A 20,857-nucleotide genomic window follows, 5' to 3' on the forward strand; every position below is an offset into this window, starting at 1 on the left:
TATGATCTCTGAAAACAATTTTAAATAGTTAAATTTATAGTATTTTTATAAATCTAATGAACAGATTGAAGTAATTATACTTTCCAATTTTTAAACACAGGGAATTTTTATCTGCTCTTGACATGTTGATTGCACTGGGTAATAATGATGTATATGATTCGGGGAGTGTTCTGGTTTCCTAAATTGTTACAAAAACAAAAGCCATAGCCAGAGGACAATTAACCACATTTGTTATTATTTTAGGAGCCAAACTGAATGCTATCTAACATAATGTGAACTATAATAGTAGCCATAGGAGGCTTCAAGATGGCCTGGAAATTCATATCCTACAGTTCTTTATATATATATATATATATATATATATATATATATATATATATATATACTGATTTCAGAGAGAAAAAGAGAGGAAGAGAGAAAAATATCAATGATGAGAGAGAATCATTGATTGGCTGTCTTCTGCATGCCCACATTAGGGATGGAACTTGCAACCCGGGCATTTTGCCATGACCAGAATCGAATTGTGACTTCCTGGTTTATAGGTCAACACTCAACCACTGAGCAACACCAGATGGGAAATCCTACAGTTCTTGATAGCATATAAGTTGATTCAAATCCATTTTTTTGAGGGCATTCCAAAAAGTAATGGAAATTCACCCATTAAATTAAACCAAACTATTTGTTAGTACAGGAAGAAGTATTTTAGTTGAAGTGAACTTTGTTCTTTTGAAGGCCCAAAGATTATTGTCCAGGAAGCTAAAATATCCTTATAACCTGGCCTTATGAGTCATATCTTTTTACAATTGCTTTAATTACATATAGAGAAGAAAAAATTATATATTATCAGAGAAGTTTCCGAACTTAAAACAACACATTAGAGAAAAATTACTTAAAAGTAATTGTGGAGAACAGTGTGGAGTTTCCTCAAAAAACTGAAAATGGAACTCCCATTTGACCCAGTAATCCCACTTCTAGGAATATATCCCAAGAAACTAGAAACACCAATCAGAAAGGATATATGCACCTCTATGTTCATAGCAGCACAATCTACAATAGCCAGAATTTGGAAACAGCCTAGGTGCCCGTCAGCAGATGATTGGATCCAAAAACTATGGTACATCTACACAATGGAATACTATGCTGCCATAAAGAAGAAGGAATTCTCATCATTTGCAGCAACCTGGATGGAATTGGAGAGCATCATGCTGAGTGAAATAAGCCAATCAATGAAAGAGAAACACCACATGACCTTACACATCAGTGGATGATAAAGATCATTATAAACTGATGAACCAAGAGACAGATATAGAGAAAGTAAAGCAACAGGCAGACTGTCAAATTACAGTGGGGAGGGTAGGGATATCAGGGGGAGATAATAGATCAACCGAAGGTCTTGTATAAATGCATATAAGTACAACCAATGGACATAAAACTATGGGGAGGGAGGGGATGTGTGGGAGGGAGGGAGGGGGGCAATAAAAAAATCAATAAAATATGTAAAAAAAAAATAAATAAATAAAACTAAAAAAAAAAATAAAAAAAAAAGTAATTGTACTTATATTCCACAATTTGCTCAAATGCTGGTTTCCTTTCTATCTACACAATTTTTTGTTGTTTCTGTTGTTAATCCTCACTGAAGGATATTTTTTCCTTTGATTTTAAAGAGAGTGAAAGGAAAGTAGGGATGGGGAGAGAGAGAGAGAGAGAGGTGAGAGAGAGAGAGAGGTGAGACATACATCAATGTGAAAGAGATACATTGTTCAGTTGCCTCCCACATGAGAGTAACCTGACCAGGGCTAGGATCGAATCTGCAATCCAGATACGTGCCGTTGACCAGGATCTGAACCCTCAACACTTCAGTGTGTGGGCCGACACTCTAACCATTGAACCACTCTGGCTAAGGCTCTACAGGGTTTTCAAAAATATATTCTTCACATTGTGTCTTAGTAACTGACTTATCATGGAATTTCAGGGAATCAGTTCTGTGAGTTTTTTATAGCTTTGTACTGAAAGGTGGCAGGTGATCACGTGCAATCCATGTGAGATTCGAACGTGACATTGAGTGCATTTTCTGACGTGGATCATCCCTTTGATGCCGCAGGTAATGCATCTGTTGAAAGATGGTACTGTAGATTTGGATTACTGCTCTCTGCATCTTCCAGCTTTTCTGTGTTATCTTCTCAAATAATATGGAATCTTGTAACTCTGGGATTAGATGCCAAAATGTTCCTTTGAAGCTTAGAAAAGTGGTTTTACTGGCGGATTTCCCCTTAATTCTGTCTCAGGATGTTCATTATTTACACAATAGCAACTCTAATAAATTCTTGACCTGGATAGATGCATGTGATTAGCACAACTGTTACACCTACTGCATCTGCACCTGGAACAAGTCCTAGATGAGGTGCATCGGCTTGAAATACCAACATATGCCTTCCTATAGGCACAGGGCCCACTAACAGAGTCTAAACCTTGATTATATTCTTCACTTTCTTCAGAGCCCACATCGATAATTTCCCACTTGAGGTCTTCAGACAGTTCCTCAATACACTGGAAGGTGATCTTGCACTGGAATGATTTGTAGAAGGGTTATCCAGAACCACTACACTGTTCACCTGAACCTTTCCCATGTTGTGAAAACAAAACAAAAACCCACAAAACCACCCAATAACACAACAAAGAAAAACAATATAACTGGGGCTTGCTGGACAAAATAAAGTCCAGCTCTGGAGAGAGCAGACCCCGCCCTTGTGCAGCCTGATGTCCTGCCCGGTCCTAGCTCTTTTAAAAGGTTGTTATTACAGCTTGAAATCTGGTATTGAGATCCCTCCTACTTTACTCTTCTTTCTCAGGATTGCTGTGGCTATTCGGGGTCTTTTGTTGTTCCAAATGAACTTTTGGAGAGTTCTTTCTAGGTCAGTGAAATATGCCATTGGTATTTTAATGGGGAGTGCATTGAACCTATAGATTGCTTTAGGAAATATGGACATTTTGATGATGTTGATTCTACCAATCCATGAACATGGTATGTTCTTCCATCTGTTTACATCTTCCTCTATCTCTTTTTTCAGTGTTGTGTAGTTTTCCGTGTATAGGTCTTTTACCTCCTTAGTTAAGTTTATTCCTAGGTATCTTAATTTTTTTGGTGCAATGGTAAATGGGATTGCCTTTTTAGTCTCTGTTTCTGCAAGTTCACTATTGGTATATAGAAATGCCATAGATTTCTTGGCATTAATTTTGTATCCTGCTACATTGCCAAATTCATTTATTAAGTCTATTAGTTTTTTGATGGAGTCTTTTAGTTTTTTATGTATAATATCATGTCATCTGCAAATAAGGATAACTTTACTTCTTCTTTTCCAATTTGGATGCCTTTTATTTCCTCTTCTTGTCTAATTGCAATGGCTTGTACTTCCAGCTACTTATATAAATGCATATAAGTACAACCAATGGACACAAAACTCTGGGGAGGGAGGGCATGTATGAGAGGGGGTGGGCAATGGTATATGTACAAAGATAATAATTTAATAAAAAAATAAAAAATAATAATAAAAATAAAAAATAAAGGAAATTTAACAGAATAATAAAAATAAATAAATAAATAAATAAATAAACAAACAAATAAATAAATAAAAGGTTGTTATTGCTCTGAGAGAGCCGGAGGCAGAGGGTTGATGGTGGGAAGTTTTCAGAGGTGACAAAAAGGTGAATGTCTTGCTCCTCTGTGTCGATGACTCCTGAACCACATGGTCCTTGGAAATTCAATAGTCAGCTTATTTAGAATGCCCCTGTCAGTACTTTGACCAAGTCCCTGGGTCTGTGAGGACCTGATCTATTTTGAGAAGCATCTTTAACAACCTCTTTGACTGTTTTTCAATATTTTTGCACTTTTCTTTCCTCTCCCTGGTTCAGGGAGTAGGTAAGAAATGGAGAAGAGAAGCAGATGGCCATTTTAGAGTGTGTGGCGGCTCTTCCAGTCAAGGTCACCCAGAGGAAGGAACACCTTGTCTCAAAGGGATTCTTTCTCTGTAAAAGCACATGTCTGTGCTGGAGGAGGGAAGTGGGCCTGGTGAAGAAAGGGCTTGAAGGTTAGAGGTCTGTCTGAGCGTGGATTTCTCTTTGTTACCCTAGAAAAAGGCTCCTCAACTACGGCCCGCGGGCCACATGCGGCCCGCAGAGGAGTCTGATCTGGCCCGCCAGGTTTTTTGGGCAGTGAGCGCAGCCGAGGTGTTACGGTAGGAATTAGTAGTTCATATAGTCCGGCCCTCCAGCTCTCTGAGGGACCGTGATCTGGCCCCCACTTTAAAAAGTTTGAGGACCCCTGCTCTACAGCAATAATCTCCCATTGCAACTCCTTCCTCCAAACAGCAATGATAATAGAAGTAACAGTCAACAACAGAAAAAAGTGATAGCCATCCACACATTCTTGTTATTTATCCTGTGTCAGGGACTATTCTATGCTTCAGTTATTTCAATTAATGTAATTCTCCATAAGGTAGCTATGCTTATTATATCCATTTTACAAATGAGGAAACCAAGGCACAGAGACACTAAGGGCCCAGAACCACATTTTAAGGAGGAGAACTGGGACACAGGGCAGTCTCTATGCTGGTACCCAGGAAACTCTCCTGCCAACTTGGGCTCTAGCAATAGCTCTGCATCTGCTTGTGGTAAAACCTGCCCCTCTGGGTTTTCCAGTGCAAATGCAGCTTCCTCTGTCTGCTTTCTATTGGCGATCCAGGAATCAGGCCTGCCTTGGGGCTGGATTAAACTTTGGAGCAGAATCTCCAATATCTCTACTTTCCACTTCCTGTCATCTGGAAACCTGTTTTTATTTTATTTTTTTTCTCTAAGAGCATTTGACCTACAAAGGTAGCATATAGTAAAAAATGTATACAGAAATATAAATCTCTGTGGAGAAAACAAAAGTTTTACACTCGCCCAGGCAAGTGGCTGTTCCCCTCCCCTGCATTTCTCTCTCATGCATTCATATCGGCTGTAGTTGAAGGACACACAGGGAGCTCAGGTTTGCAATTAATGCAACCTGGGGCACACAAGCCAGCACAGTCCCTGGTTATCAACATTTAAAAGTTTCTTCACTTCACTTACAATCACAATCTTTCCTAACACAAATGAGGCTTCTTTCCCTCTGGAATTTATTATAACTACCTGTTTAGGTCACCCAGTCCCAGCTCTCCTTTGACTCCTGTAATGTGTGAACTAGACTGGATTTCTAAGAATAGCAGAGGGGACTCCCACCCCATCCCTTTTCCCATAGCACTAGGACACATCCATGACCGCACAGCAGTCCCAGGTCAATGTCAGGGAGCATTCCCTTCCTTCAGTTGGCTTAAAGGTGCTGCCCAGACCAGACGGAGCCTGCCGGGAATGAGAATTCCTCCTGAAATATGGGTGACCCTTCTATCTGAATGCTGGTAGCAGACTCTCTTCAAAGACTGTTCTAAACTCAGCCTTGGCTTAAAAGTTCCCAGGGAATGTCTGTAGTATTGTGCCAAGAACACTAATGGAAGCATTGAGAGAAACAATCCTCATCATCAAAGTGATAGAAACCACCTTTACTGTGGCTACCCTGTGCCAGGCATTAAGCTAGGCAGAGCCGGTTAGTAATCTGCAGTTTGAAGTTTTGAGGGTAGAGGGGGTGCGGTGTGAGAAACTAGGCTGGGGGTAAATCAGCTGCCCTCAGAGCCCCTGGGAGAGGCCAGGAAGAACAGAGGGCAGGAGCTGGGCCCAGCAGTTGGGACTGCTCCAGGGAATGTGGCAGCTTCATGAATACTGCTTGTTGGTGGAGGCCCAAAGTGAAGAAAATGTGGCACAGGAGGGACAACTGTCCTGACTCAGCCACTCCCAGGAGTAGCAGTGCAGACATGAACAAAGACTTCACTTCTAAGTCCATGATGTTAAGTCTGTCCTCCCTTAACATGCTCCATGTCAGTTTCTGCCTTTCTCATATTTCCTGCAGGACAGATTCATAACTATTTCACAATTACTTTATATAATGAATATTACTCAGCCTGTGCTGAATTGTAATTTCTATTGGGCTAAGTGACATGGGTAGGAATCTGAACTCTGTATCAGCCCCATTCCAGATCAGGATGGAGAGGAGGGTGGGGTCGGAGAGATTTCTGGAGAATAATTGAAAAAAGAAGAAGGTCAGAGGATCCCCTCTATTGTTTGTCCTGGATGAGAACTCTCCTGCTCTTCTGAAAATTCTTCCCTATAGCATGAGTGCCTTGGCTGTGTTAAGTTAGGTCATCTACACTCCTTGACTGGAGGACATAGATATTTCTATTCAGAAGTCAAGTCAGAAAGAGGGAAAAAGATCCCTGCATCTCTGCTATCTGAGTGTCCTAGATGCAATTAGTATTGAAATGCTTTTAAAAAAATTCTCTGGGATATTTTCAGTTTGGAGCAACTAGCTGCATGGCAGTGGACAGGAAGGGTGTGTGTAGGGACAGAAGTCAGCCTTAAGGGCCAGATTAGGGATCTCAACTTTGAAGTCAACTCTTTGTGAATGACACATTGAGGGGCCAATAAAGTACCGCAGGAAGCATGCTGCTGTCCTGCTTAAGAGCTGCCATTCATCTACATGAACACAGAAAGAGGTTTTGGTTTTTGTTGTTACTTCCTTCTCTATCCCTTTAGTATTTCAAAGATGGAAATGAGACATGACCATGGATCAAACAATACCTAGGGGAGAAAGCTGGTATGTGCCCTTTTTGAGACTCATCCATCCAGTCTGCAGGTGAAGGCTCTTATTTCTTCAGGGTTCACCAGCCTTAGCAACTAAGATGTTCCACACTGTTTTTTTTCTTGGTTCAGAGAACATAAGCGAGAAGGAAGGGGATACTTCTCAGAGCCCAAGACAGAGTCCTAAAGTTGTTTGCTAAGCAGTGTGAAATTTGTCATTTTAATTATGGAATCCATGTGTGGAGCAGGGAGTCACAGTTTCAGATCACCTGTCCCAACACCTTAGCCAAGGGCAGTCACATCAGTATAAGTACTGTGGCCCTAGGACTCAGAGATCTCCAGGAACCATTAGTGCATTTAGCTTTGCTCCATGTAATTAATCACCAAGGCCAGGCAGGAACCTGCTTTTGGATACTGTATTTTACCCAGTTTTAACTTCTTCTAGATTAAGGGTTAAAAACTCTGGAAAGAAAATAATTTCCAAACGTTAATGCCAGCTAAGGGGAGAGGGCAACCTCTTAGGGGCCAGTGGGGCCTCGGCAAAGTCCTATAGCTGAACCTTTGTCTCCTCCCTCCCTCCAAGGCTTTCTTCCTTCCAGCTAGAAATCTCTAGTTGTTCGCGCTCTTTTACCCCTTTGCTTTGGATTTCACCAGTTTTGTGAAAGCATTACTACTTCAAATGTGAACATAGTTATTTTTCTCTTCCAACACTTTTTGTGTTATCCTTTTTTTGTATTGTGTGCTAGGCAGGTGCTTACATGTATCTTTATTATAGAAAACTTATAGTAATAATCCTTTTGGGCGTCTTAAAGTGTTTACAAACATTCTATTTCTTTTCAAGTGAAGAAAACCAAAGTCTCAAAGAGTCAACAGTTATTGGTATCCACGCTGAGAATTAGAGACCCAACTGTAGTAATAATAACAGCTAACATTTATTTAGTGCTATATGAAACACTTTATAAATTTGTCTCATTTAATCCTCATAGGAATCCTATAGGGCAAGCTAGTACTATTATTACCCTCATCTTACAGATGAGGAAAATGTGACACCCAGTGATGAATACAATGGCTCAAGTCTCCCATCTAATAATGGCCTCATTGGGATCTGAGCCAGGCAGTCCGATGCCTGAGATTGTACCATTAGTAACATTCTTGCCTTCTTGGAACCTGGCTTTGAAATGACCCCCTAATTTTTCCAAGTAGAAATATGGCAAATGGTTTTTGATGAATCACTTCTATGGATTTATTGAAATTATGTAATTTTAACCTACATTTACCTTCATTTTTTAGCCTGTCATCCACCCCCAAAGGCCATGAGCCCAATGATAAAAGCAAGATACTGTTAAATACAATTTTGTCTCTTATTGGCCAATATTTTTTCCCCCCCTGAGAATTGAGAAACAAGTCATGCTGAGGAAAATATCAATGCAGTATCCATTATATGTTCTCTGAATACAGTGCTCCTGACTGGGGTGGGATTTTTAGATCCTTTTATGATAAAGATGGTGGGCCTGTGATGATCCATTCTCACTTTCCTGATATTATTTTATAACCGAAAAGACATGCTCTTGAGTCAGAAAATTACAGTGAGGATTCATTTTGGATATGGAATCAGGCCTTTACCAATCTGTTTTCTCAGTGAGCCAATAAGCCATAGATTCATTAATGCTATCAGATGTGCTTATAAGCTAACTTGCTTTTCTCAGTGAAGCACTTCCAAAGTCATTTTAGTCATATATAACTGGCGAGAGCATTTGAAGCAGGAAGAAGAAATTGTCCCATGGAGGCAGCAACTCTCCAAATGTAATTAATGGTGACATTGAAGCAATTAAACTACGTCACATGTATGCTGTAAGTGTTGTAAGGAGTTCTATACTGGTAGATAACTTAAATGGTAACTAGATGATTTTATTACCTTGGCATATATTTTTTCAAAGGATAGTTTTTAACTTTTTCAAATTCAGATTAAGATTTAAGTAGTAAAAGTAAACCAAAGGAGAAATAAAAGCATGGAGAAAAGAGTTCAGAATAATATTTATCTAAAATAAAGTCTGACCGTTGAAGCTCCTTATGAGAGTTTACTTGGCATTAGCAAGCTTTAAGGTGTCAAGTTTAAAGAATTGAGCACAAAAGAAAAAGAAAAAAAACACACACAAAAAATGTGAGTGACAGTTTTTTACAATTTGTAACTTGTCAGCCCTTAAATCCTTGGAGACCAATGATAAGAGTCAGCATGGTGGGAAAAGAGAGGAGTGGCGGCAGGAATAGGGTGGGCAGAACCCTGAATGGCAGCAGCAAGCTCTTTAGACAGTATAATGATGGGGGGGGGGTATTAGAGGAGTACACAGGTATTAATATGGACTAAATGCCTGTGGCCTCCTAAACTCATATGTTGAAATTATAACTGCAAGGAGGTGGGGCCTTTGGGAGGTGAAGTCAGGAGGGTGGAGCCCTTGTGAATGGGATTAGTGCCCTTACAGAGGAGATCCCAGTGAACTCCCCTTCCCCTTTCACTGAGTGAGGACACAGAGGAAATACAAGGTTGTATAAACCTGGAACTCAGCTCTCACCAAATACTGAATCTACTAGTAGATTCTCCAGCTCCGAACCCTGAGAAATAAATTTCTGTTGTTTAAGTCACCCAATCTATGGTATTTTTTATTATAAAAGCCTGAACAGATTAAGACAAGGAAGGTGTTTAATTTTCCTTCATTCTCAGTTCCAAGGTCCGCATTTATGAAGTTCAGAAAATATGTAAATTTTTGGTCTAAAGCTTGATATTTTGTCATTAGAAGTCATTTATTTAGGAATTCATCAAACATTTATTGAGCACCTACACTGAGTTAGACACTGTTAATTACTGGGGATCTATGTGTAAGCCCAAAAAGGCAAGGCCCCACATCAGGTACTTGGAAAGGCAGGGTAAGCAATGTGCAATGCTGCCACACAAGCACATGAATAATTATACACTGTGGAGAAGAGAGGCAACTGAATTGTGACAGGTTGTAACTGGGAAACCACAGCTGGACTGGGGCCCCAACAGAGCTTTCCTGAATAGATAACCTTTGAGCTGAAGCCTGAGCAATGAGTTGGAATTAACCAGGTTAAGTAGTGTGTTGTGGGCTCTATGTAGAAGGATCTGGATAAGGAAAGGCTCTGCCTCAAGAGGGAGCTCAGCAGATCCATGGAACTGAGAGATATCCAACATGGCGGTGCAGGGGGTGAGATGAGGCGGAAAGACAGGAGAGGCTCCACCCTGTGGGCTTGTAGATTTAATGCTAAGAGCAGAGGATGCCCAGAGGGGCTGGTGGTAGTGTGTCTGTTTTCTACCAATTAGTCCAATGTGTGTGACCCAATGAGATCTGTGTCTAATTGTCATTCTGGCTGCTATGTGGAGAATGGGCAAGATGTGAGATGGGTGCAGGAGAGGAAATTAAGGGCCAGTTAGGAAGCTATTATGGGGTTATGGGAGTTTTGACATGAGAGTAAAATTGAAAAGAAATAGGTGAATTCCGAGCTACTAAGAGTTCAAAATCAATAGTATTCAGTGGTGGAGAGGACCCAGGCAGTGAAGGACAAGTGAACTGAAAAGATACTATAGGACGCTGAGCCTGGGCATGTACAATGATATAATATTTGTAAAGCTGAGCCTAACATTAGTATAATACTTTCTAGGATTATTGCTTCCTGATATATTTTGGGCATTCAAAAAGAATCTGATCAATAAAAGTTAATGAATATTCTTTTACATCGTCTTCTCACTTATGATTTTTTATTAAATCATTTTCACCTTTAACATATATTTAATACGTCATCTAAATATGATGGTCATTAACACAGATATTTTTACTCCTAAATTTTTTAATGACTACTTTAAAAGTTATTTTCACATTTTTTGGAATTCTTTTCTTTCAAATTTATGTTCATTTTAACCTGGAATAAGCAAATGTCCTATGAAGCTGAAAGTCCCTTGCAGGTATGGGCACATAGTGTCTAGATGTCTGTGCCTGCTTAGAGCCCTTTATTTAATAGTTTTATTAGAACAGTTTATGCTGAACAAATACTGGGGTTTGCCTATGCAAGAAGTGATGATGTCTTGAATATAACTTGGTGTGCAACATCAGTTAATCCCTGAAGCATATGCTGAGCAACTAATTGTGCACAGCACCATCCAATTAAGCTCAGCGAGTCAGAAATATTCCATAGTCATAGTTTCCAGCCTTGAAGAGCTTGGATTTAATAACATAGGTGACCCAAATTTAACACATCACAGTTGTCTCTCTTCCTTTAAAAGCAAGACAAAAACTGAAAAAACAAAAGTCAAAACTCGTTTTTTCTGGACAGCTGCCTTGGGATAACTGCTACTACCACCTGCTTCTCCTCCCATAGGGCAGCCCCTCCCCGTGACCCAGCGGCCGGCAGTCGGCATGTGGCAATATTCCATGTCACTCATTTCCACAAAAGTTCTGGAGGCCACTGGTCCTCCCCAGCTTTTCTTTTCTGTGAATTCAGGTAAGATGGGTGTGGCGAAAGGAACACTTGATTCAAGGCCAGTCAGGAGAACTAAATTTGAGTTTTGGCTGGGTCACTCAGGTGAGAATTGGAGTAAGTCACTCTGGGCCCATTTCTTTACTTGTAGAATAGATAGCCGCAAGCTCACCTTAGTCACTAGCTCCATCCTTGCAACATGCATATACTCAGCAAAACTCGTGAATATGAGCTTCATTCCTTTGGCATAGGATAATTTAAAGAAACAATCTGAATAGTATAATAAGCCAAAAGGACCCTGAAAGATTACCTCCCCTGTACCTAGTTTATAGCTAAGAGCTCTTACAGTCAGAGTAGTTAATGACGTGTGCCTATCAGTGACAATGGCAAGCCACAGACCAAGTATAAACTGGTCTACCTGTTTCTAAGCCTGAATGCCATGAAACTTAAAACACACATTTCTTCTAGTTGAAACCTATTGAAATGTAATTCTTAGCCTTTCCTTCCCCTGAAGAAAAGCCTTTGGTGACTATCAATGGCCTGGTAAGTAAAGTAAGTCATCTCATCCTGCTACTTGGGGTCCTCTTAACACTTGTTCTGAAACCTGACTTCCTGCTTTCCTGCAGTGTTCCCCTCCCCACAGTCTGGGATCCAACAAGCTAGGTTATTTGACATGTTGTGTACATGCTAAATTGTGAACTGCATGAGGGAGTGACTGTTTTATCTATTGCTGAATTCCCAGTACTTAAGCAGACGCCTAACTCATTGCAAAAGCTCAATAAAAGTTTGTTGAAATAGTGGGCATTCTTCTTTATGATAACTGTATCAGCAGCAACAAGAAGAAGGACAATAGCAAAATGGTAACAATAATAATAAATCATAAAATGATGTTGTAGGAAAATAATAATCACAGTTATCGACAGAGCCATTGCTCAGTAGCTACTGTGAAGCAAATTTATTTTCCCAACAAGACCTGACAATAATGCCGTCATGTGACTATCCTTTTCCCCTCTTCCTGATGAGAAGGCCGAGACTTAGAGAGATGAAATAGCTTCTCTGGAACTGGTTGGTTATTGAGGCTCAGTTCTAGGGGTTGGGAGTAACATACATCTTCCTGTTTGTGAACAAGATTCCTTGCTTTCCTGGAGCTGACAGTCTAGTGGTAGAAAACAGACACCTACTCACCAAGTAAGTGAGATAAAGTCAGAAAGTGATAAGGGATCAAATGGAAAATAGAGCAGCATTGAAGGGATCAATGGTGATGAGTTTATTATTTCAGACAGGAGTGTGAGTGAAGGCTTCCTTTTCGTGAGTCAAGACTTCGGGTAGCTGTCATCTCTGACAAGGAGTGAGCCCGAAAGACCTGGCAGGAGACTGTATTAGGCACAGGAAGTAGTAAGTACACAGCCCCTGAGGCAAGAGTGTCCTTGGTCTGTTTGAGAATAGTAAGACTGCCAGTGTGTCTGCTGGTTAAAGAGAAAGGAAGTGAAAGCAGGGAGGCTGTGTGGGTTCGGATCATGCTGAGCACTGTAGGCATGACACAGACGTGGGCTTTGCTCAGACTCAGGGAAAGCCAAGGGAGTGTTAGAGCTGAGCAGTGACAGGTTTGTCCTCGGTTTCAAAAGGATCTCTCTGGCAAGGATGATGAGTAGTGAGTTCAGTTGAAGGAATATTAAAGTCATACTTTGCTCAGTAGCTACTATGATGCAAATTTATTTTAGAGACGACAGAGGGTGAGAGGAGACTAGGTTCTGATGGACTGGAATATGTGAGAAAGAAAGGAGTCTAGAATTAGCCCAATGTTTTTAGTCTCCAGAACTGCAAGAAGAGAGGGAGAGGTTGAGGGAGGAGCAGACTGAGGGTTGAGGAAATCAGTAACTCATGTTATACATATTAAGTGTGCGAGGCCTATGAGCCACCCACGTGAGGAGTGTGAGTTAGCTGACAGCTGGATTTACATGTCTTTAGTTCAATGAAGCAAAACAGGTGTAGGATTTTACATGTCAGGATTATCAGCATATGGATGACATTTTAAGTCATGAGACAGGATGAGGTCATCTCAGGAGTGAGTGTAGAGAGTTCAGGGAGAGAGGAGGGCAGTACTGGCCCCGGGGTGCTCCAGTGTAGGAAGATGAGGGGTGAAATAAGGCAGCCAGGTAGGTGAAGAAGCACTAGGGAGAGTGTCCTGGAGGCCAAGTGGACAGTGTTATAAAAATGAGGGCAGTGACCATCTGTGTCAAATGCTGCTGATAGGTCAGATCAAGCCAGGCCTAAGGATTCACACCAGACTTGGTAAAGTGGAGGGCACTGGATACCTTGGCAAAGCAATTTTGGTGCTTATAATTTCTGAGAGCATTCTGAGGTCAGGTGAGTGCAGCATCAACTATCACTTTTGCACAAAGTGCCCCAATTGCCTCCTTAGGCCTAAATTTTCTTTATCTCCTACAACTTGGCACCATCATGGGATCTTCCCTAATTCCTCTAGTCAAATTGAACTCCACTAGCTTTAACCTTGTCTTAGAATTACTTATTGGTGACTATGGATGGTTGAATTCTTGGATTAATAGAAATATGCTATGTGAACGTCCACAGAATAAGACAAGATGCTAAGTAACAGTGTGATATTGTTACTACAGTAGGTCCTCGGGTTATGTGGGAGATCCATTCCTACTGCATAAGGTTTTCACCGTAAGTTGGAACCCACCCCCATAAGCACATACGTCACTCACATGGAGCACATACACAGCAGTAATGAAATGAAACAGTAAAAAAGTTTCAAAGAAAGCTAATAATCCCTGACCTTGTGGTAAATAAATAATAAAAACCATAAAGCACATATGTACATACATCGAAATGATGGAACTTTTTTTAAAAATAAATAAATAAATGGGAGATGGCAATGTAACCATGAAACAGCGTACGTTGAGTCCAACATAACCCAAGGACTGCCTGTATATTATATACACTGTTCAGGCAGCACAACAATGTCTAAACAAAAACATCCCTAAATAGCAACCTGTGAGCAGTCTCAGGGTGCTGCTTGATGTGTGGGGCTGAGAGAGGAGCAGTGCAACAGTGATGGGTGCTGAAAGAAGACTTGATTGTGGTTTTGAGGATCTGGGCTCTGAGCCCAGCTCTGCCACTAAGTGGTGTAACCTTGTGTGAGGCACTCCAAACTTCTGGGACGTAATTTCTTCACCTTTGAAATGAACAGATTGTATCACATCTGCTCAAACATCCCTCCACCTTGTTCATTCTCATTCATATTAAGAGTGACTTGAAATCCAAAAGGACAGGTCTTATACTCCTTATGCTTCTTTGCATCAAGCACAGGGTCCTAGGAAAGGCATATTTCATAGTCTTTTATTTAACAGGGGATAAATCCTCTTTGGTCTGTGAAATGGAGTCTGGTCCTTGCTCAGTGATCTCCCTCTAACCTGCCACATTTAATTTTTGTCCAGTCATTCAATCCTTCCTTCCTTCATAACTCTGGAGCTCCTACCAGCTACAATATCCTCTGGAACTTTATAGGGTCATGACCAGCTCTGACACTAATTTTGTGTCTCTTGACCTTGCTGGCTTAGAGTTGAGGAAATTAAGATACATGGTCTAACACATGAGCCAGAATATTGGAACAGGACTGTTTTAGATATTCTAGCCCATGAACCTAAGGCACTTGTGGAAAGTAGTAAGACCTATCAGATTATGGAGATTCTTACATGCCCATCTCAGAATGTGTGGATCCACCATGTCTGGAGTACTCTGGAGTGGGTAGAGAGCGGTGAAAGGGAGATCAGTGAGAAAACTGAAGAAGCAGTGCACACAGGTGGCGATGAGGACCTGAACTAGGACAGAGAGAAGAGATAGGGCCACTGCCAGCAAGCTGCCTTTTAGGGCACCTTGGTTAGGGACAGTCCTTTAGACACTGAGTCAAGTCAACACCCACTCTGCTCCAGGTTCCTAGACTATGCTAGAGATATTACCTGCAATGTTGGGAGCATGGAAAGTATCAGGTAAGGTGGCGGGTGGGAAGTGGGACAGAGACAGAGACAGAGACAGAGACAGAAAGGGCACATCTAAATGCAGTGTGATAAGTGCTGGCTGGAGGTATAAACAGAGGTGCTTATGGGGAGGGAGCTGCACAGAGGAATCTACCTTTGAATCTGATATGCTAGATTTCTTCCTTTTGCCTCTCTGGATCCACTCCCACACTTCTCCACTCTGCTCTCTGCCCAGGCCTCCAGGAGGCTGACCTGTATGGACCACATCAGTGGGTTTCCCTGTCCTTGGCTTCTGTATATCAGAGCTTGGAAGGGGGAGACAGAAGGCAGAATACTGATTCCCTTCACACTCAGGAGGTTAACTTTGGGTTAGTTGTGTCTCTCAACCAAGAGTCACTGCTGCTCTCAAGGTGGTCTATTCTATAAGAGTTTCTCCTTTGGGTTCTGGTTACATGTCTTTCCTCTTAGGCCTGACTCATAGCAAGTCTGCCATTATGGTCCCCTGTGGTTCCCCTGCATGCTAGCCAAACCTTTGTAATGAATTCCTTTATGTCGGTTTGATTGAACCTCCCTTTCTTAATGGGACTTTCACTGGTCTACTAGGCTTTTGAAATAAGTATTTGTAATTCTTTGGGGGCTTTATTCCCTAGTAAATTATGAGTGCTTCCATGAGGAATCACATCTTGTTCATCTTAGCTGTATCTCTCCCCACCTTTACTGTCTAATAAAGTTTCTATTCATAGTGATTGTTTATATTTTTTTCCAAAGATGTTAATTTCTCCTCACAGCCATTTCTTTGACCTCAGGTGGTGTGTCTGGAATATTCCCCTCTCAGTCCACCCCTACACAGGACTACCCAGAAAAGAGCTTCAGCCCCATGTTTCCCCTTCACCTGACTGTTCTTACTTCCCTGTTTCTTAATAAAAACTCCAAATGTTCCCACTAAGTTATTTTCCTGCTCACTTGCCTAAAGTTTACAGTTTCCATGCCAAGGCCAGATGCTTGCGACCTCAGAAAAGACCCTAAATCTCTCTCCATCATAATTTCCGAGATTGAAAAATCAAGATAAAATAATACTAACTTCACAGGGTTGCTGGGAAAATCAAAACAAATGTGACAACCTATAAGATTTACTGTGTTCCTCCTGAAATATATCAATGACTCTAAAGAATAAATAAGTTCTCTATATCCCCCTCTTACTTTTTTTAGACTGGTTTTCATAAACACTTTGTTAGTACAGAGCAAAATTTTAAAAATAACTGATATCTCCTGAGCACTTAATCCCTGTCAGGAACTGTTCTAAGAACTTTATATATCATCTCATTTAATCTCCACAAGAACCATATGCCTTAGAACCTCTTGTATGCCCATTTTACAGGTGAGGATGAATAAGGCCACAAAGTGATGAATTAACTTGCCTAAGGTCAAGAGCCAGAATTGAAACCTGGGAAGCTTGACCAAATGCCATGCTGTTAATGCTTTTGCTTACATATTGTCATTCATTTACATTCTCTGTGACAAATGTAAAGACAAATCATAAATTTGGCAATTGGCCACAAGTATTGAGATATCATGTGGAAATTTTGGGGAATTATACTTCAGCTTGTGTTTCACTCCAAAATTCAAAGTTGACAAGTTGTGTTTGGTTAACTGAGTTGCTTTCTTAACATCTCATGGTCAAAATGGTAGTAGGGTTCTAAACGGAGACTCACCTGAACTTAGTGCATGTTCCACTTCCTGCATGATCACCCTGGGGGAGGCGGTGGTGGTCTCAATATCTACCAGGATACAGGTCACTTTGGCTGGCACAGTTGTTTGGGGCGTTTTCTCTGTGGGCACCAGCTCCGACGTGACATGTGAAGTGGGGGTGTGGCCAGAGCTGTGCTCCTGTGCTGGGGACTCGCGTGTGGTTGGGGCTTCTGTGGTCTTGGTGCTGGTCTCAGTGGAACTGTGGTTGGTGTTGTCCGAGACAGAAGAAACCTCTGGGGGTGAGGTTGATAGAATTGGCGGTGGTGAGGTTGATAGGGCTGGGGGTGAGAAGGTTGGAGTCTGAGCGGAGGTAGGTGAAGGAGACTCACTCAGGGACCTTGACGCTGTAGCTGACACACTTGCCTCTGGAGTGCCTGAGCTGTGCTCCGTAGGCGTGGGTGTTAAGGGGACCTCACTGCTTGTTGATAAGGTGTCTGTATTTGGGTCTTCCCAGGTCAAGGTGGTCTCCTGTCCTGTGGGCTCCATGACAACATTTTTTGGGGTTACAGATGTCTGCACAGATGTCACTGTAATGGGCGGCACTGAGTTGCTGGGTGTGCCGTTGGTGGGGGAGGCAGGAGGGCTCTGTGGAGAGCTTGTCCAGAAGGTTGTTGGCGTTGGCGAGATAATCTTTTCCATCAAAGAAACAGGCAAGGGGGCTGATGTAGGCCTGCTCTGCACTCTCAGTCCTGTGGAAGAGCCAGTACAAAAGTGGTTAATGTGTGAAAACCTGAGAGGCAAGGTTGTTTTGCAATTCTCATTTTGCATTGTTTACCCTCAACTGTGAAAGTGACTTAAATATTTTCTTCCCTTTTCCCTAGCTGGTTTGGCTCAGTGGATGGAGCCTTAGATTACGGACTGAAAAGTCCCTGGTTCGATTTCAGTCAAGGGGCCATGCCTGGGTTGTGGGCTCGATCCCCAATAGGGGGTGTGCAGGAGACAGCCAATCAATGATTCTCATCATTGATGTTTCTATCTCTCTCCCCCTCTTCCTTCTTCACTGAAATCAATAATAATCTATTAAAAAATATTATCTTCCCCCTAATTGCTCTCCCCTTCTATGTGGCTATCCATAGGAACCAGCCTGGGGGCTTAGTAAGAGCATTTAGTGAATCAGTCAAAGCAAGTCCAGCCAATTCATGGAACAATCTAATCTTGCCTCCTGCTTTCTTCAAAGCTAGCCCTTACAAAATGAGACTCTCTGGAGGACTGGCTCTATGGGAATTGGTCTGGATTGCTGAGGGCCCTGCTCTACATGCCTGTAGGGATGCATATGGTTTACGTGGGGTGGGGAAGGCATGGTTGGTGAGTGGAAAGCTGGAGGATCTTACTGATTGGCTTTTCCCTGCCCCAGGGTTGTGAGCTGTGTTTATGGCTAGGGATGCAAGGACTATGGGCTTGCGGGCTGAGATGAATAAAAGTGTGAGCACATTCCCTGCAGAGGAGGAAAGGCAGGAGGTCCAAGAATAAAAGCTGAGAGAAGGATCTGAGGTTTAGATATATTTTCTGCAACTGGAACTCCAGACTTTTGAATTTTAGCCTGGGGTCTTTAGAATCGTATCATTTTACAAAATGTTCTTCACGTTTTGTAAAATTTAGAATTAGTTTTCTTTCTTCCTCCTTCCCTCCATTTATCCATGCAATTTAATTAATTAGTTAGTTCATTCTTTCCTTCAAGTATTTAATAAATGGCTTGTATGTGCTAGCACCCTGCTAGAAACTGGGCTTATTATTTCATTTTTCTGTGAAACTTCTTTTAATTGACTCCCCAATTGCTCTTTGCCATTTGCTAACAAGCTTTCACCAGTCATTTCTATCTCAGTGGATGGCACCCCCTTTCACTCTGTTGCTCAGTTAAAAACTGAGACATCAAACCTCATACCCCACATCAAATCCACTGGCAAGTCATGATGATTCTACCTTGAAAATATATCCTAATCCAACCACTATTCAAACCTGTCCCATTATCTCAACACCACCTGAGGCACCAGTTACTCACTTAGACAATTGACATAGTCTCTTAATTGTCTAAGGCTCCAGGTTCCTTCTTTCAGTCTACTTCTCACACAGCAGCCAGTATGATCTTTCAAAACAGTAAATAAGATCATGTTCTTTAACTGATCAAAATCCTTCAAAGGCATTCTGTTGCAGTTACAACAAAATCCCAAAGTTATAAAATCCCTATTACGTTCCATGTTAAAATATACATACCATAACACTTACCATTTTAACCATTTTAAAGTGTATACTTCAGTGGCATAAGTTTATTCACATTACTGTTCAACCATCCTCACCATCCATTCCTAGAACCTCTTCATCTTCCTTAATATGCACTGTACCCATTAAACAAAAATTTCCATCCATTTCCTTCTCCATAGCTCCTGGAAACCACTATCTTCCTTTTGGTCTCTATGATTTTGACAACTCTAAGTACCCCATGCCCTTTTGTGACTGGCTTATTTCACTTAGTCTAATGTCTTCAAGGTTCATATATATTATAGCATGTTTCCTTCCTTTATAAAGTTGAATAATCCATTGTATTATAGAACACATTTTGTTTATCTATTCATTCATTGATGGACTTTGATGGGTTGCCTTCACCTTTGGGCTTTATGAATAATACTGTTATGAATCTGAGCATACAAATATCTGTTTGAGACCCTGCTTTATTCTCTTGGGTATACACCCAGAAGTGGAAGTGGTGGATCATATGGTAATTTTATGGTTAATTTTTTTAGGAACTGCCATACCCTTTGTTCATTTTTGTTTTCTCATAAAATAGTTTATCCCTTGAATTGCAAATTATTTATTTACTTATTTATTATCTCTTCTATCAGAGCGTAAGCTTCATAGGGTGTAGGAACCTGGTCTTATTCACTGCTATTTCCTCCAAGCCAAGGACAGTGCCAAGGTCATATTAAGTACTCACTTAAGTACTCGCAGAAGGAAAAGAAGGAAGGAAATAAGGAAAGAAAAAAGAAAGGAAGGAAAAAGATAGAAAAGAAGGAAGGAAAAAAGAAAGATAGTGAGGAAGGGAGAAAGGAAGGCAATAAGAAAAGAAAGGAGGGAGGTAGAAGAAATAAATTAATTTAAGAACTAATATTACTTAGTATGGCCACATCTATCATTGCTGCCTCAGGGATGGTTGCCTACCTAGTGTTATATGAGGTCAGAAATCTTGTTTAAAAAGTCAACTTCACTCTGTGTCATTCTACTGTGATATATCCCTATGCCTGCTCTCTTGTTAGGTCTTTGATTATTTAATCCAGGAGGAGATTCCTTGAGTATAGCATATAGGACATAGCCAACCATGATCAAGATTCATAAGGAATGAAACATAGGCTAGATTCTAGCACAGGAGAAGGGAGAGAAGATGTATCAGGACATTCAGGCACTTGGGACCAAACCTCTTCCTTCTTCATCCTTGAACACAACAGATTCAGTAGCTGATGCAAAGTTCTGCTACAGAATCTATCCTGAAAACATAGTTCATTATTTAACAAAATTTAGCATTTGGATTGTTATAAAAATAATTGGTTTTATTTTATTTAAAAAAGGTTGGTCAAGACCACAATCCACAAGAGTCATTCTCTAATAAACATGAGGATGGACCTCTCAGATTAGGCTACATAATAGCCCATTTTATGCTGGAGGACTTTTGGCAACTGTGGACAAATAGTATTAAATAATAAGGTCACATATATCTTACTGGCTCTGCATCTCAGTAGCTCTCATTGCTAATTAAAGATTCTGGGATCAGAAAAACAAAAATGACAATGTTTACTATTGTTTATAGTATCATATAACAGACTAGCAGCCTGGTGCATGAAATTAGTAAAATGTATATGAAAATCTCTCTCTTGTCAGAGTTTGGAGCATGCTGCAGGACCCAGAGTTAAGTCTTAGCCTGCCCA

General features: G+C 41.0%; 1 protein-coding gene and 1 pseudogene across 2 annotated transcripts in view; both read right to left on the reverse strand.

Moving 5' to 3' along the window:
• Nucleotides 1–20,857, reverse strand: part of PARM1 (prostate androgen-regulated mucin-like protein 1) — a 100,190-nt gene that overhangs the window by 22,664 nt on the left and 56,669 nt on the right. Inside the window, exon 2 of the mRNA XM_084884805.1 lies at nt 16,907–17,632. Coding sequence (XP_084740931.1) covers nt 16,907–17,632 — 726 coding nt within the window. The remainder of the gene's footprint in view (nt 1–16,906; nt 17,633–20,857) is intronic.
• LOC311612641 (histone chaperone ASF1A-like) lies at nt 2,025–2,627 on the reverse strand (annotated as a pseudogene). Its single transcript has one exon. The product of its transcript is annotated as a histone chaperone ASF1A-like (transcript).

Source organism: Pipistrellus hanaki, assembly GCF_964339955.1.
Source record: "Pipistrellus hanaki genome assembly, chromosome: 1".
NCBI lineage: Eukaryota > Metazoa > Chordata > Mammalia > Chiroptera > Vespertilionidae > Pipistrellus > Pipistrellus hanaki.